Consider the following 15,395-nt stretch of genomic DNA (forward strand, 5'->3'; position numbering starts at 1 on the left):
ATACACAGAAAAAACCCTGGGTGGCTCATAATATGACTCTATCCAAAAATCACAGCATCATAGATTGCTTTGAGTTGGAAGGGACCTCCAAAGGCCATCCAGTCCAATCCCCCCTGGCCATCAGCAGGGCCATCCTCCATTAGATCAGGTTGCTCAGAGTCCTGTTGAGCCTGACCGTGAGTATGTCCAGTGATGGGACCTCAATTACCTCCTTGGGCAACCTGTTTCAGCACTCCACTACTCTCATGGCAAAGAGCTTCCTCCTAACCTCCAACCTGAATCATTACCTTTAGCTACATAAGCAGAGAAATACATCAAAGGTTATAAAATCCTTATGATTTTCTAATATCCTTATTATTTTCACATCTGCTTCTCTCTGGCCATATTCTAAACACAATGATAAGCCTGTCAGCAAACATTGCCAAATTATTAACAAATATATTCCACATAAAAATTCAGTTAAATAGAAAAATACACACATATGTCTCTAAACCAGCAGCAATCAAAATGACTTTGCAACCAAACACAGCATTGGACGAGCTGCTGTACTCAACTTTCCCTTTTTCTAGCATGGGGCATTACTTAGATACATCTCCTGGCCACCACAAAAACTGGTCAGTACCAGCACAGAACTTTGAGAGACTTTTCTGCAAGTGCTACAAAACACTTGCTGTTCTTCAGACTAATGACAGAAAGTCAAGATGACATAGCCTCTGTGCAGTAAGGACAATGCCCTCAAACTGAGTATTTTACTGTTCCTTTTTAGAAACTGGCAACAGAAATTACCACATATCAATCTAACTCTAACCTCTCAAAGTGAAGCAAACAACTTACATGCTAGAATTGAGATGCTCAGCTTAAATGGTATATTAAAGGAAATCATGACATGGTTGCTCCCAGTAACAGAGAGATGAATTCAAATGATACAGGAGAAATGCCCTCTCACTATTATCTCCAGGACTTAGTGATCCATGGATATGTTTCAATAAAGTGTAAAATGGATAGTGGAACTTGTGCTTCTACCCATACACTTTGCTTTTATTTCGTAACTATTTCACAAATCCTTGCTTCATTCATCTTTCCATTTTCCCCTCATACATCTCTATTTATTTTAAGGGCTGAGGAACAAAAAGGAGTATATATATACCCATACTTCAGAAGCAGCTTTGCCAGAACAGTTCAGAGTAAGCAAACAGGCTACACCTTCACCTCTGCACTCCAAACACATATCAGCCTCAAGGTCTAAGTCTAGAGTCACCACCTCATTTTTAATAGGACAAAGCCACCCAACTCAAACTGTAAATCTCTTTTAAAAAATTACATAAGAGTGGCTTGAGAGGCCAAAAGTATTCTTACTGTAACTTAAAAGGTTATGTAAGTTATTCATATACTACAATGACAGGCATCTTAGAAATGTGTATTAGAAAGATTACATAAGAGTACATATGACAAGCCAGACAGTGTACAGTGAATACAGAGTTTGCTGAACCAGAAGAGTCAACCTCAGATTGTATTTGGTACATTCATGCAGGCCTTCAGTATGTGCTGGCTTCAGGAAAAGGGTAAATTCTGCTTGTGAATCTCATTAAAAACATGAAGAAACATCCCTCCCAAAAACACCCCAAACCGAAACAAACCCAAAAACTAACCAACCAAACAAATCCCACAAAACCCAACCAAACCATTTAACCAACATTCCCCCTCTACACACAAAAGAGACTTTCCCTCGAGTTGCTTACAGAAGAATTGATAAGCTTTTTTTTTCCAGACAAACTCCATAGTATTTTAATGTTAGCTCCAACTGCACTTGTCCTTTGTAACCTGTCATACTGGATTACTCAGTGCTGTCTAGCCAAGGCAAAACACAAATACATTCCTGGCTACAGCAATGAATGACAGAGTTATTTAGCTGTATTGTCCTGCTTCAGAATCTGCACTAGCTTCTCCCTAGTCCCACCTACCATTAACGGGAAAGTTGCTCACAGATAAAGCTTTCACATGTGGGTGTATGAACTGGGATGCTGAAAATTACTTCTCTCCTTAAATTGGACTTATCTGGTCATCTGGTATTTGCCCAGGTAAAATATGAGAAACACTGTGTGCAGAATTTATACAACTGATACCAAAACCAGCTCCAGAAGTTACACCTAAACATGCTGAAAACCAACATGTATTCTTCACTCGTGCTTACAGAAATGTAACTGAAGACAGCTTGATGCTTGAACTTTTATCCCAAAGGCTCAAAGAGCTGAAGCAGGCTCTTTCACACCAGTCTTAAAATACCAGACTGTCCTTAAGAATACTCTGAGAATGATAGAATGGCTTAGGGTTGAAGTGACCTTAGAGATAATCTACTCCAACACCCCTGCCATGGGTGCCTTGCTTGCCCAAGGCCTCATCCAACCTGACCTTGAACACCTCCAGGGTGGAGGCATCCACAACTTCTCTGGACAATATATTCCAGAGTCTCACTGCCCTTGTACTGAAAAACTTCTTCCTAAGATCCAATCTAAACCTATTCTCCCTCAGCTTCAAATCATTCCCCCTAGTCCTATGACACCCTTATGAAAAGTCCCTTGCCAGCCTTCCTGTAGGATCCCTTCAGGTACTGGAAGGCAGCAGTAAGGTCCCCCAAGTTAAATCTAACAGTTTAACTGCTGAAGGGCTTTAGAAGATGTAATAAGGCAACAAACATCACAAAAAGCAAGACACTACACATTATCTTGCAGAGTTCAGCTCTTACTAGTTGGAAACATTTTAACCCAAGACAAACATTACTTTCTAAAACATGTTGTGTATTTGTCTATAAGCTAACATAGAACCATAAATATGCTTCATGTATTACTTCTATACTCAACCACACACGATCCAAAATATAAAAGCTTGCTAGACTCTGAAGTAATAGCTTATATCATTTAAAATATGAATAAGTGCAAGCATTACCACTTAAATGATTCAGTAGCCCTTAAAAACACCAAGAACAATGCACCCTTATCTGTATATTCACTAGGTACCAAAGTAAAACTACACAGGAAAGTAATTTGTAAGAAGCCCCACCAAAATCTCAGGGCTTTGAATCCTATTAATTCATTGAGGGGTGAAAAATACACAAATTAAAAATGTACCTTGTCACACAAGATTAACATTGTTAAAATAGCAGTTTAATTCCTACCCTAAACACTCTTACTGTTACTAGCAGCTTACTAAGGTTTGTAATTCTTAACTCAATACTCAAGAGATTCTCAGGAACTAGAAAGCAATGTTGGTTTTTTTCTGTTCTTCAATGGAAGAGTAGAAAAGGCAAGTTCTCTTTCAGCTTCTTAATACATACAATGATCAGCTGAACTTCAGGTCATCAGTTACAAAGATTCCTCTGACACAATAAACCATTACATTTTACACCATCCAGTAACTTTTGATTGCATTGCGTGCCTTGTGTAGAACCAAATGCACGTGTAACTTTGCAGTATCAGGGCTTGTTTCCAAGTGTCATGTAACAGCACAAGCACTGAAAATACAACAACAAAAACACCCTGCAGATTTAACAGCAGATGCTAGTTTTCACCCGTACCTAAACCACGTAACATCTAGTCTCTGTTTTGAATGTATCAATAATTATCGTGGCATGTGCCCTAAATACTATATGCCGCTCTAAAAGCTCTGGAAAGCAAGAAGCAACTTGTTGAAAACGGGAAGAATGACTGAAAGAAAACTTGTTACCAGTGACCTTACTTTAAAATGTCCTTTCCATATGAAGTAATCTAAAAACATGTATTGTAAACCTACCTGTTCTCCAGCCACTGTACATACTATTGTCTAATAACCAGTTGACAATATTTTTAGATGCCTGTCTTCTACAGATTTATCAGAAAAATAAATGCTATCTTTTTGCTTCTCCTAATAGGTTTGGAAATCTTACCTATTTAATGGCATGCTGCCCTAGCTAAAGGATGAATCCTGTCTATTGTTTTTCAAATGCACCAACCTTCTCAAAAACACTGGATGGTGTCATCAAACAAAACCTGATGTTCTGAATGATGGTGTCCGTATGCCTCCAGCGTCTTCTATCGTGGCGCAGCCAGGCCTGAACAGCTTCATACAGCTCTATCTCTGGAAACCTGCTCAGATGATCATTATCCAAGTAAGACATGAGCTTCTCAAAGCTCAGATACGATAGGAAGTCAGGTCTGGACATGAGTGGCACAAAATTCTCTAGAAGAAAGGAGTCCAATTTTTCCCTGACTCCTTCGATGTTTACACCAAAATCATCCAGAAGTCTCATAATTTCTGCACAGTTTTCTAAGCAGATTTTAGCTAAGAGAAAAGAGCAGCAAAATTTTACCACCTCTATAAGCTGGACATACATGGCAGCCTGAAGTATTTCATGAACAGTGTTCATACTCAGTTCAATAGTTCCATAGTACATGAATTGGAGGACGTGACTGAAGCCTGTAGCTGTCAGACCTTTCAAATGGATTTTGTCCTGATCTCGTTCCCGCATATCAGCTGTGAACATAATCCTGAAGTAATCACTCTGGGTGGCAAGCAGTGCTTTATGAGCCTGAAATTGGTGGTCTTCAATGACAAGTGTGACATCAAGAAGCAATCCCTCCTCATACAGTGCTCTGAATCCAGCAGAGACACTAGTGTCATGGATGGAGGAGCTAAACCCTTCCACGTCCCCTGCCATGAATCACCTGGGGGGAAGAAAACATAAATAAAAATAAATATATTTTTTCTAATAACACATCACAAACCCTTCCTAATCAGGTAAGAATTCAAAGTCTTCACCATCCTTTTTGTTTACTTTTCAGCTGAAAAATCAGCTTAAGAACCAATGTAGAACAAACTTTAGATACTCCCCCCCACAAACACATTTTAATGAGCAAAAGTAACTATGTGAAACTGCCAAACTGATTTCTTATTGCAAGCTACTTACTGGTCAGATAATTAATATGCAATGCTAAAAGGTTGTTAGTTTTCTTCCTCTCTCCCCCTCAATCTTTCTAAAGAATTTCTCTCAGGGAGCAACAAAACACCTACTCTTAAATACCAAAGGTTTCAGAAAAGAACCTGAACTTCCTTAACTTCAAAACAAGCTCCAGTAGATCTGTACAAGTTATAACCTAAAAAGAAATAAAGTCTCTTTAAAATATTCATCAATTTACTCAAAAGTTATTTCTAGGAAACTCAGTATTTTCAGAAATATTGTTTATGTGTTTCACTTCTGTAACAGCATAGTTCCTTTCCCCTGCTGTTTCTTGCTTTAGGGATTAATTGCTGATGAGATTCGTGAAGTGCAAAATACTGAGGCAACAGGAAGCACTGACAAGATTAGGTCACAAAATAATATTCTGTACACTAGGTATAGTGAACCTTAATTGCTTATTAAGTATTTGAGCATTTACAGATGCAGCATTACTCACATGCAAGCTACAGTCAAGCTGCAGAAGAAATTAAAGACTGGCAGGATCCCTGTTAGAGTTAAGGAAGATAACTATTCAATAAAAATATGCACCAGAAACTTTACATAGAGTAATTAAGGTCCAACCGTCAAGCCAATACCACTATGATCACTAAACCCTGTCCTGAAGTGCCAGGTCTACCTCTAGGGATGGTAACTCCACCACCTCCCTGAGCTGCAGTCTGTTCCAATGCCTCACCACTCTCAGGAAAGAATTTTTTTCTTAATATCCAATCTAAACTTCCCCTGGTGCAACTTGAAGCCATTTCCTCTTGTCTTATCAATAGTTACTTGAGAGAAGAGACCAACATCCACCTCATTACAACCTCCTCTCAGTTCTAAAGAGCAGTAAGGTCTCCCCTCAGTCTCCTCTTCTCCAAAAGCCAGGAATTTCCCACAATCTTGCTCATCTTCCCAGAGTTTAGGTATGATAAAATTGTACAAGGCAGCTTGAAACAAATTAGTCAAAGGACAATGGCCCACTCCATTCTCCCTCTCTGTCTTCATATAGGATCTGAGAACCTTCTGCCTACTTTCAGCCATTTCTGGGGCTCATTGAACTGCTCTGGAAAGCAAATTCAACCCATGAAACTGATAAACTAAATCAAAGGCAGAGGGGATGACACACACCACCACTCCTCAGCAGGCACACGTAAAACTTCAAAACCAGAGAGCTTTCTGCTTATCAGCGAGCTGACTTCTGACTTGACACTGCAGGAGGTATGGCAGAAGAACCAACCCAATGAAGAGGGGACAAGACATCACATTTGAGCAGGAGCAAGGAAAAAGAATAACATCTTCCCCTTCCGGCATTTTGGTTTGCTTTATCCCTCCTCAAGTTACACTGCAACAGACATTCAGTTCTTTGTGCAATTACCTCTGAATTTCCTGTAACAAAGAAGGTTAACATTTTGGTACTGGTAACCTACACATCGTACCCACACATTCTGTAAAACCTGATTTTCCAGGTTACTTTACAGCAGTATATGAACCTAGAAGACTCTAGGTTAGCCCACGCCTCACAACATCAGAGGGTAGTTAAGTTACTCCCACTTCCTCAAGCACCACATCCTCGCTGCTACTGTAACTACAATCTATTGTATTAGACGCTATCAATAGTCACCTCCTCTCCTTAATTCAACACCACACATCCTGTAAAACAAAGTTGGAGATACTTTTTGGTCTATGCAAAACTAAAACCTTGAGTGGGTGTTTGTAGCCACACCTCATGGAATTAGTGCCACGCCCACAATGTTGAAGCCTTCTGACGGGTTCTGGGCACAATAGAGTCAATACTGGGAGTGTTCACATGACATTTAAGGCCCTATGACAAAATTCAAATTCCTGAAAGCAAGAGCAGCAGCAAGAGAACAAAGATGACAAGCCAGTCACTTTCTCACCAATATCCATGGATAGCACATTGCCCTCAATGTCACTGAAGAGAGAGGAAAAAATGCAAACTGCTCTGGAGCTTCATATTGTGTCTCTCTTATCCTGAACGCAGCACGTACCTACCAGAAAGAAAAATTACCACCAGACATTCTTCTCAGATGTTGTCAATTCTTACACAAAAGCAGGCATGCAAAGAATTACTTTACTAACTCTTCCCACCTCAAAAGAAGCAACAAACTGAAGAGAAGGCATAAAGCCTAACTTTACAGGATTTTGTTTGCAATTGCATTTCTGTTATGAAGTTAAAAGGTAAATTCTAATACTAGCTTTTATTACTCTTTCAGTAGGGCACTTACAACACAGAACCCCTTTTCCCCAGTTCTCTGAGGTTCAATAATAGTTGAGCTCATAGTTCACTCTTCCCTCTAAGAGATTAAATGGTCACTTGCCTTTAAATGGGCCAACCATTCTTTTAAAATACACAGCAACTTGAAAGAGCTCTCTCAAATTTGTTTGAAATTGGCCAAGATGTTTAAAGGCTACTAGGATTCTCAGACAGCACAACCATGCAAGTTACAGAGGCCTCTTTCTACCAACCAAGAGGCACAGCTCAGCCACTGACCAATGGAAAAAACAGGACAGGACACTAGGAATTTGCAAATGCAAGACATGAACAAGATAACACAAAATATATTGGGGGAACAAAAAAGGTCAGAAATGAAGCAACATGTATTAATCTAAAAATAATGGGATCTGCCATCATATAGGCTCATGAAGGCAACAATCTCTGGGAAAGAATCTCTGTAAAACAGTACATACATTACTGCACACATGAACAACATAGCCATAGCAGTAAGTTCCAAATACATTTTCCTTCAGTGTGAGAAAGATAATTACATTATAGGTATGCTTTAAAAGGCCTCTTTCACCACCCTTAAAGAAACAAAAAAGCAAAGGCTGACAAGTGAAGGTAAGCAGAGACAAATGCACCAAACCCAGAGAGGCATCTAAAGTCTTCTTTTTAAGGATCAAAACAAGTAATACACAACATCTCTCTAAAAAAGAAAATAAATTGCATCAGAGACAGTCCTGAGCAACCAGCTCTAGGTGGCCCTGCTGAGCATGGGGCCAAGTCCAAGTGACCTCCAAAAGTCCTTTCCGACCACCCCCAGTTTGTGATTCTGTTAGGAAGTCACTTTTTCCTTTCTGTTGTTGTTGTTTTCCCAACCATCCTTTTAACTGTGATTTAACAGAAATAAGACACAAACACACAAAATAAGACATAAAGGGCTATACTTTTAAGTCTATAAAAAAATAAAGTGGTAGTAATCATCAAAAAAACATTTTAACCCCCCTGCATTTAAGAGGCATGTTTTAGGGTTTCAGTTTTCATATCACCCTAAAAATGTGTATTTCATAACAATATATTAAAACCAGAAGTAAACCACACAACTCTGCAACAGTTACAAAGTGGTCAAAACTCTGAAGTTATTATTTCAGAATGCTTTTAAAATGGAGGGGTTTGTGTCACTTAATCCTTCTTTTCACATCCCTGATTACACTATTTTTAGCAAATCTACAGTTTTCATCTCAAATCATATTTTTCCTCCCAAACACCACACAGCATTTAATGGATTATGAGACAAAACCAGTAAAACTTCTCCATAACACCATCTAAAGAAGCTTCAGAATTCTGTCATAAAATCATTTTGGTTAAAAAAGACCTTTAAGATCGAGTGCAACCATTATCTGACTCTACCAGTCTGGTGCTGTGAGTGAAAAGCGAAGGATTACTTGTCTTCCTGCATGAAATAAAAGGAGTAAATACCCTTTTTTTTGGCATAGAGCCATTGACAGTGTCAGTAGAAATATTTTCCTTTACAACACAAAAATGTACTGGCCAGTCCAAATACACAAGAGGTTTAAAAAAAAAGCACAGAAACCATGAAAGGAGACTATTAAATACATCTGATGATCAAGTCTCGAAAAATCTTCATTTCTATAGCTAATATCCTCAGCCACAAGCAAATAGCAATGCAGTAGTTCAAATATTAAAAAGGTAATACAAAATACTCTCAAATGAAGTCATTTTTCTAAAGCATAGCTATGCCATTCCTCCTACACACACACACACTTGCAATCTTAGATGTAATTCTATGCACTATTCAAATGCTGCAGCTTATTTCCCAGAGGACAATAACGTAATGATTTTTTCCCCCCTCTATTTTCAATAAAAATGCACAATTCAGAGTTCGATTTTCCTCATGCATGCAAATCACAATAGCACACTTAATCCAAAGGAAGGCACGTAGCCTACAGTAGTCTGTAAGAAAACTGGAACAAAAAATCTCAATGTATAAAGATAAAAGGGGGGAAAAAATATTAGAAAAAATATCGAAGTTAACCTTCTGCATTGTTCTGCGCAGTATAATGCAGCACAGGAACTAACATTCTCTGCTGAAAAGCCGAAAGAGAAATACACTTAACCTTACTAGCTTTGTCCTGACATTTCTTCCTCTTTTAGCACATAATGCATTACAGAGTCTACTCTGCTGTGACTGTAAAAGCACTTACTTGGAACACTGATTTCTCATCTTTATTCTGCAGCTGTAATAAAAGTCTGAAAACGCTGTTCCAGACTGCTTTTTCCTGCTAAACAAGGAGAACCTTCTTTCCTCAGGGTGTCTGAGGCTCTTAGTCACAAGAAGAAGAAATGAAGTCCAAATGCACAATGCTATTAAGAAGGAACTTCTGGAATACCCTCTTTTGGGCTCATGCCTTGTTTGTTTTAAAAATCTCTACAAAAGCAGATCTTCCTGAAAAATTAGCCTTTAAATAGGTGTGCTGTTTATGTAATATGCAAGCTTATGTTGACTTTCCAGGCAGAGAAATGTATTATTCTAGACAAGTACTGACAATACCAACTTTAGCACACCAGTTGAAAGGCAGATCTCTGCTTTGCTGCTGTTCCTTAATAACTCATTTGAGATGCTAAGACAGAAGAAAGAACAAGCAAGTTCCTTTGTTTAGAGATTATGAAGTACTTGTTCATTCACCCTACCTCATAGAAATTCTGATAAAGCACCTATGTGAACACAGCTGAACAAGGAATTTTCACATAAAACACTCTATGAGTTCCATGAAAAGGTATTTCACCAGACATACAGAACCATACTTTTGTTACCAAGTACTGAAATAAAGCTTAAAATCCAATCTATCCTGTTCCTTGAATCCATCAAATGCACGTGTTTAAGTGGAAATTTTAAAGCCATTACCTATGTTTTATATAGTAAGGTACATAGCAAAGACTTCGTTGAGTTGAACTCACAGTATCACAGTATAACTAAGGTTGGAAGAGACCTCGAGGATCGAGTCCAACCTGTCACCACAGACCCCATGACTAGACCATGGCACCAAGTGCCACGTCCAATCTCCTCTTGAACACCTCCAGGGATGGTGACTCCACCACCTCCCTGGGCAGCACATTCCAATGGCGAATGACTCGCTCGGTGAAGAACTTTCTCCTCACCTCGAGTCTAAACCTCCCCTGGCGCAGCTTGAGACTGTGTCCCCTTGTTCTGGTGCTGGTTGCCTGGGAGAAGAGACCAACCCCTACCTGGCTACAATTGTAGAGGGCAATGAGGTCACCCCTGAGCCTCCTCTTCTCCAGGCTAAACAATCCCAGCTCCCTCAGCCTCTCCCCATAGGGCTTGTGTTCAAGGCCTCTCCCCAGCCTTGTTGCCCTTCTCTGGACACGTTCAAGTGTCTCAATGTCCTTCTTAAACTGAGGGGCCCAGAACTGGACACAGGACTCAAGGTGCGGCCTAACCAATGCAGAGTACAGGGGCACAATGACCTCTTCAACTCTAATTTTGTTGAAACACTTTCCTGCACAAAAGGGTATTTCACCATAGTAAAATGTTATACACGGGTATGAAAATACAATACATACAGGTGTTTGCACAGATATGTAAAACTTTCACAACTGTACATACTCATCACTAAAAGATGGGTCTTTGAATACAGTGTACTGAACGAGTGAGAATAGGAGTGCACAAACACACAGTGTGAATATTTTATCCCCAAAATGAAACCTTTGTTTACACGCTTGGACACCAAACCCATTAAATCTTGTAGCAACTTCCATTTCTCCTCATGATGCCCCACTGACATCAACAGAACAAATGAACTAAAAATAAGATAGATCGATAATGAGTGGATATCAAAACTATCCAGCTGTGAGTGAGCGAAACAAAGAAACGCATGAAGATCAAAACTATCCAATTGCTAATTGTGAGAAACAAAGAAACACACAGAGCTCATATGTATTTTATCTAAAATCCTTTGTAATTAATATGCTAAGTCAGGGAAACAATTTCTCTTAAACCCATCAGTAGCTTCACACTAAGGACTTCCTGCGATCCCTGCTGAGAATTACTGAATTGCTGGGTTACTTCAGACACAAGGAGGACCTTACCGATCAATGTCAAGTCAGGGGAATCAGACTGCTAGAACTCTTGAAATGAAAACTTGGGGACTCCTGAAAATTGTCCACGCTCCGTGAAAAAATTGATAGGGACATGCATCTGACCATGACAGCTCCTCTCACTCACTGCCCATGTTGCTACCTCTGTCTGCATCAGTTCATAACGAGTGGCACCTTTACAACACAATTGCTTCCAAGGTCATTATGGTTATGCTGGAAGCATTACTGGAACTTGCTATAACCAATCATACTGTAACTCAGTATGCATCATGTCTCAGCTCAGTATGTTTATATGTCATTCTCTTAAGTATGCTAGGACCTTACTGAGTAGTCTTTAGCCGCCTTCACAGAGTACAGTATGAAGAGAGAGTGTCCTGTTGCTTACTTTTGGATAAACCTCCAGTTCAAGCTGCAGTGTTGGTGCTCTCATATGCACATATTCATAATGGATAGTTTTTGCAGGTCATATTGCTCTCTATTCCTAAAAAATTATACTATAAACCAACTTAGTCTTTCCGCAAAGAAGGATGCAAACGTTACAAGAACATACACAAAAGGTCACAACAATGTTTTTAAAATCCTGTGGAAGAGTATAGCTCTCAATGTACTTGATGCAGATGATATCTGATATAGAGGATCACTAATCAATGATATAATACGTCAGAAACTTCCTTTTACAATACTAGCTACCAGAGGGAAAATATGCTCTCCAGCTCAGCCCATAAATCAAGCCTAGGATGACAATCAAAAAGATTTTAAGGCTGTCAGATACATTCATCTGCTGTAGTTACTTGACCAGTTTAACTTCACCTAACCGAATCCAAACTCAGTTTCTGTCTCATGAATTAACATCAATGAGATATTCATTAGTTTCTCATCATACAAGTCCATTTCTGTGGACAATGTAACAGCACTTCACAGACATGAAGATAAACTGGCTAAAAGATCATTGCAGCACCACATCTGTACAGAAAAACACACTCCTGAATGTAGAGCCAAGCTCAGATCAATGCTCTCCCAATTACACTTACTGATAACAGGCGCCCCGTATAAAATATTTTTCATATATCCATGAGAACTGTCTTTAGCTAGAAAAAATGGTATCACTAATACCTAAAAGTAAAATGACTGCAGTGGTGAAAAGCACCAAATTGCCACTGCTCTCAAAGTGGACAGGACTACACTGCCAACATTTCTTTCTTTGGTGGCTTCTAGAAGGATTAAATTTTCCAAAGGTAAGAAAAGGGTATTAATAACGAGTGAAGATATTTCTCAAGAAAGTCATGGCGTATTTATACAGAAAAGTAGGAGGTTAAGAATTTCCTGGTTGCAAAATTATATCCCTACTGGTTTTGACTTGTCACAAAGTTCTAGCATAAGAAAAAAAAAACAAAAAGCCATGATCTACAAGGAGTATTTGAACTATATCTGCAGAAATAATTTTCATCTCAATTAAGGTAGTTTAACTACCCCTTACAATTCTCTTTTTGTTATCTGTACATGTACTGCTAACTTAGTTAATACTTTTGGCATCTTCTGAAAAAAAAATTATTAATGAGATTGCCCCTTTGGTTCAAGACACAAAGCTTTTGATCTCATTGCCAAATGTCAGCTTCATTTGTCGGACAGACTGAAATCTCAAGCAAATTAAGTTTTTACAGTTTCCCCCAAATTGGCAGTAAAATAAATGAAAAAGATCCGGTGTCTCCAGTGTGAGCTCAAGAGTATCCATACTGCTTTGCTTGCTGAAAGGCAAATCAACACGTGTAGATTCTAACCAGCCATAGGCTATAATTAAGGAGAGTGAAAGGAGATGAGTGACAGTGGGAAAGTTTATAGGACATGGTAGAAATTAAACATGTTGGCTAGGTGTTGGAAGGACAATGACAGAAAGGAAGTTGATGCATGCTATGGGGTTCAGAATGTGAACTGGGGCAATGGTGGTGAAAAAGCTGGGTTATTATATTTGGGGCAAACAAGTCAACAGGAAGCCAGACTTCAGAAGTTCTGCCTTTTTCTGGAGTAATAGCTTTATAGTTCCCGTATTCTTCTAAAGGTAAAAAACCAAACAGCAACACAACAATCAAACGAAAGAGACCCAACCAAACCACAAAACCCCCACCATAAAGACAGCCCACCCCCGAAAAACGAGTAACTTTACATTTTTAAGGGATATGTAAGTATTTACCAAATTGGTCAACGCGCCAGTACCAGTCCTGGGCGGCAGCTTCACCCTTCAGCTCACAGACATTTTTTTCTCTCCCAATATCGCTCATCGCGAAATACCCATTTTCAGGGTAGGAACTCAGACGACCTACTTCAGCTTGTCGGTTTGACACGTTTAGCACTGCTCTGCCGTGAGAGCACACGGGCCGAGCTCCCCGGCGAATGGGGGAGGCGGACCCAGAGTTAGAGACGCACCGCCTCAGGAGACCGCGGCGCCCAGCTCTGGGCCGCAGCCGCCCCATCAGGGGCCTCCTTGTGACGGTCCGCCCCGCGGGCGCGCAAAGGCTGTCGCCGGTGCCCGCCCGCCGCAAAACGGCCGTGCCCGTCGCCGCCGCTTCCATTCCCGCCGCCGCGGTTTCCATTCCCGCCGCCCGTGGGCACCCGGCCCGCCATCCCCGCTGCTCCGGCCAGCACAGCCGGGGAAGGAGGATCCCCGAAGGCCAGGAGTAGATCCGGGCTGCCCTCAGTAGGGTACGCAGCGGCGTGAGGGCCCAGGGAACCCCGACGGAGGCTTCACCTACCTCTCGGCAGCGGCGGAGCTGAAGACGCGGCTCCTCCCGCTGGAACGGCGGAGAGGGGGGCCTCGGTGTAACATAAAGCCGGGGGCGGCGGCGGCAGAGGGAGGCGCCGGGGGGCTGAAGAGAGGGGCAATGGCTGAGGCAAAGCCGGGAGGAGGAGGCGGAGGAAGGGGGGGATCCTGGGCTCCCTCCTCCTCGCGGTCCGTGCTCTTGGGGAGGTTGGAAGCCGTACCGCGCCGCCCGGGCACCGGCGTTCCCGGCCCTGCCTGATCTGGCCTCGCCCCCGGGGTCCGTACCGCTCCCGCCCGCCCCCCGTCTTTCACACTTGTTTACCTTCTGCGATGCCTAGCACGGCCGCAGGCGCCATCTTCCCCCGCGACAGGCACCCCGCGCCGGCCGTCACTTCCGCCGCCACCTGCGGGCCCGGCCGGGGGGGGCTGCCCGGGGCGGCAAACTGCCACCGCCTCGCGGCGGCCCGGCCCCGCTCACCAGCCTCCGCCCCGCGCCCGCCAGCGTGCCCAGTCCCACCAGCACCTCCCTGCCCCTTGCTGTGTCAGCCAGGAGCAGGCTCGAGCCTACCGCCGCCAGCCCGCACCGGCACCCGCGGGACGACCAGGCACGCCCTGGGAGAGCAGTCCCTCACCGGTGCCTAGCGGAGGCCGCGCATGGCTGAGGCTTGAGAAGGAGACACCAAGAAGCATGGTCTGCGTCAGGGTCCTGAGGACGCTCATCCGCAGGCAGCCACTTTTGGTGGCTCAGAGCTGTGCCTTCCACTCCTCCGCATCCAGGCCGGGTCTCGGCCCGCAGGTGGTGCGGGCTGGTCCCAGCTCCCGACTCGCCACGGGCGGCCTTCCCAGCTAGCGTGGGAACCAGGTCAGGAGAGCCTAGCGGGTTAGGGCTGCCAGCCACGGGCGCTCAGTGAAGCTGCCCTCCAGCAGCAAACCGCAGGCAGTCCAGCGCAGGGTGTACAGATCTTTGCCTCTGCACAGACATCACCTCCTTGCTTTCTCTATCTTGCCTTTACCTGTGAAACTCTTACTTTAAGAAGTGAACTAAACTGCATGATCGTTGGGTTGCCATTACCACCCCACAACCATTTGTGGTTACGTACCTCCCCATCACCTTCTATGTCACTCACTGCTTTAAATAGCAGGCCACAGGCTGCCATCCTCTCCCCGTTAAAATGCTGTTCCCATCCCCTTCACTGCCTATTTTCAGACTCTCATTACCACCCCCACCATACTCCTGATTTATAAAACAGGAGTGTACATCCTCTATAGCTGCCACCTCCAAAGCTCAACATCTTTCC

The 15,395-nt window shown here is 42.3% G+C and overlaps 1 protein-coding gene across 12 annotated transcripts in view; it reads right to left on the reverse strand.

The window, feature by feature from the left end:
- KLHL15 (kelch like family member 15) overlaps positions 1-15,395 on the reverse strand; it is a 31,825-nt gene that overhangs the window by 13,378 nt on the left and 3,052 nt on the right. For 4 of the 12 annotated variants that reach the window (XM_068144797.1, XM_068144798.1, XM_068144806.1 and 1 more), the window contains exon 3: positions 3,986-4,697. In XM_068144797.1, coding sequence (XP_068000898.1) covers positions 3,986-4,690 — 705 coding nt within the window. In that variant the 5' untranslated portion in view covers positions 4,691-4,697. The other 8 variants (XM_068144799.1, XM_068144804.1, XM_068144800.1 and 5 more) reach the window with 8 other exon arrangements.

The sequence above is a fragment of the Melanerpes formicivorus genome, unplaced genomic scaffold (genome assembly GCF_026170545.1).
Source record: "Melanerpes formicivorus ecotype bairdi unplaced genomic scaffold, bMelFor1.0.p_v2 SCAF_11, whole genome shotgun sequence".
In the NCBI taxonomy this organism is placed as follows: domain Eukaryota; kingdom Metazoa; phylum Chordata; class Aves; order Piciformes; family Picidae; genus Melanerpes; species Melanerpes formicivorus.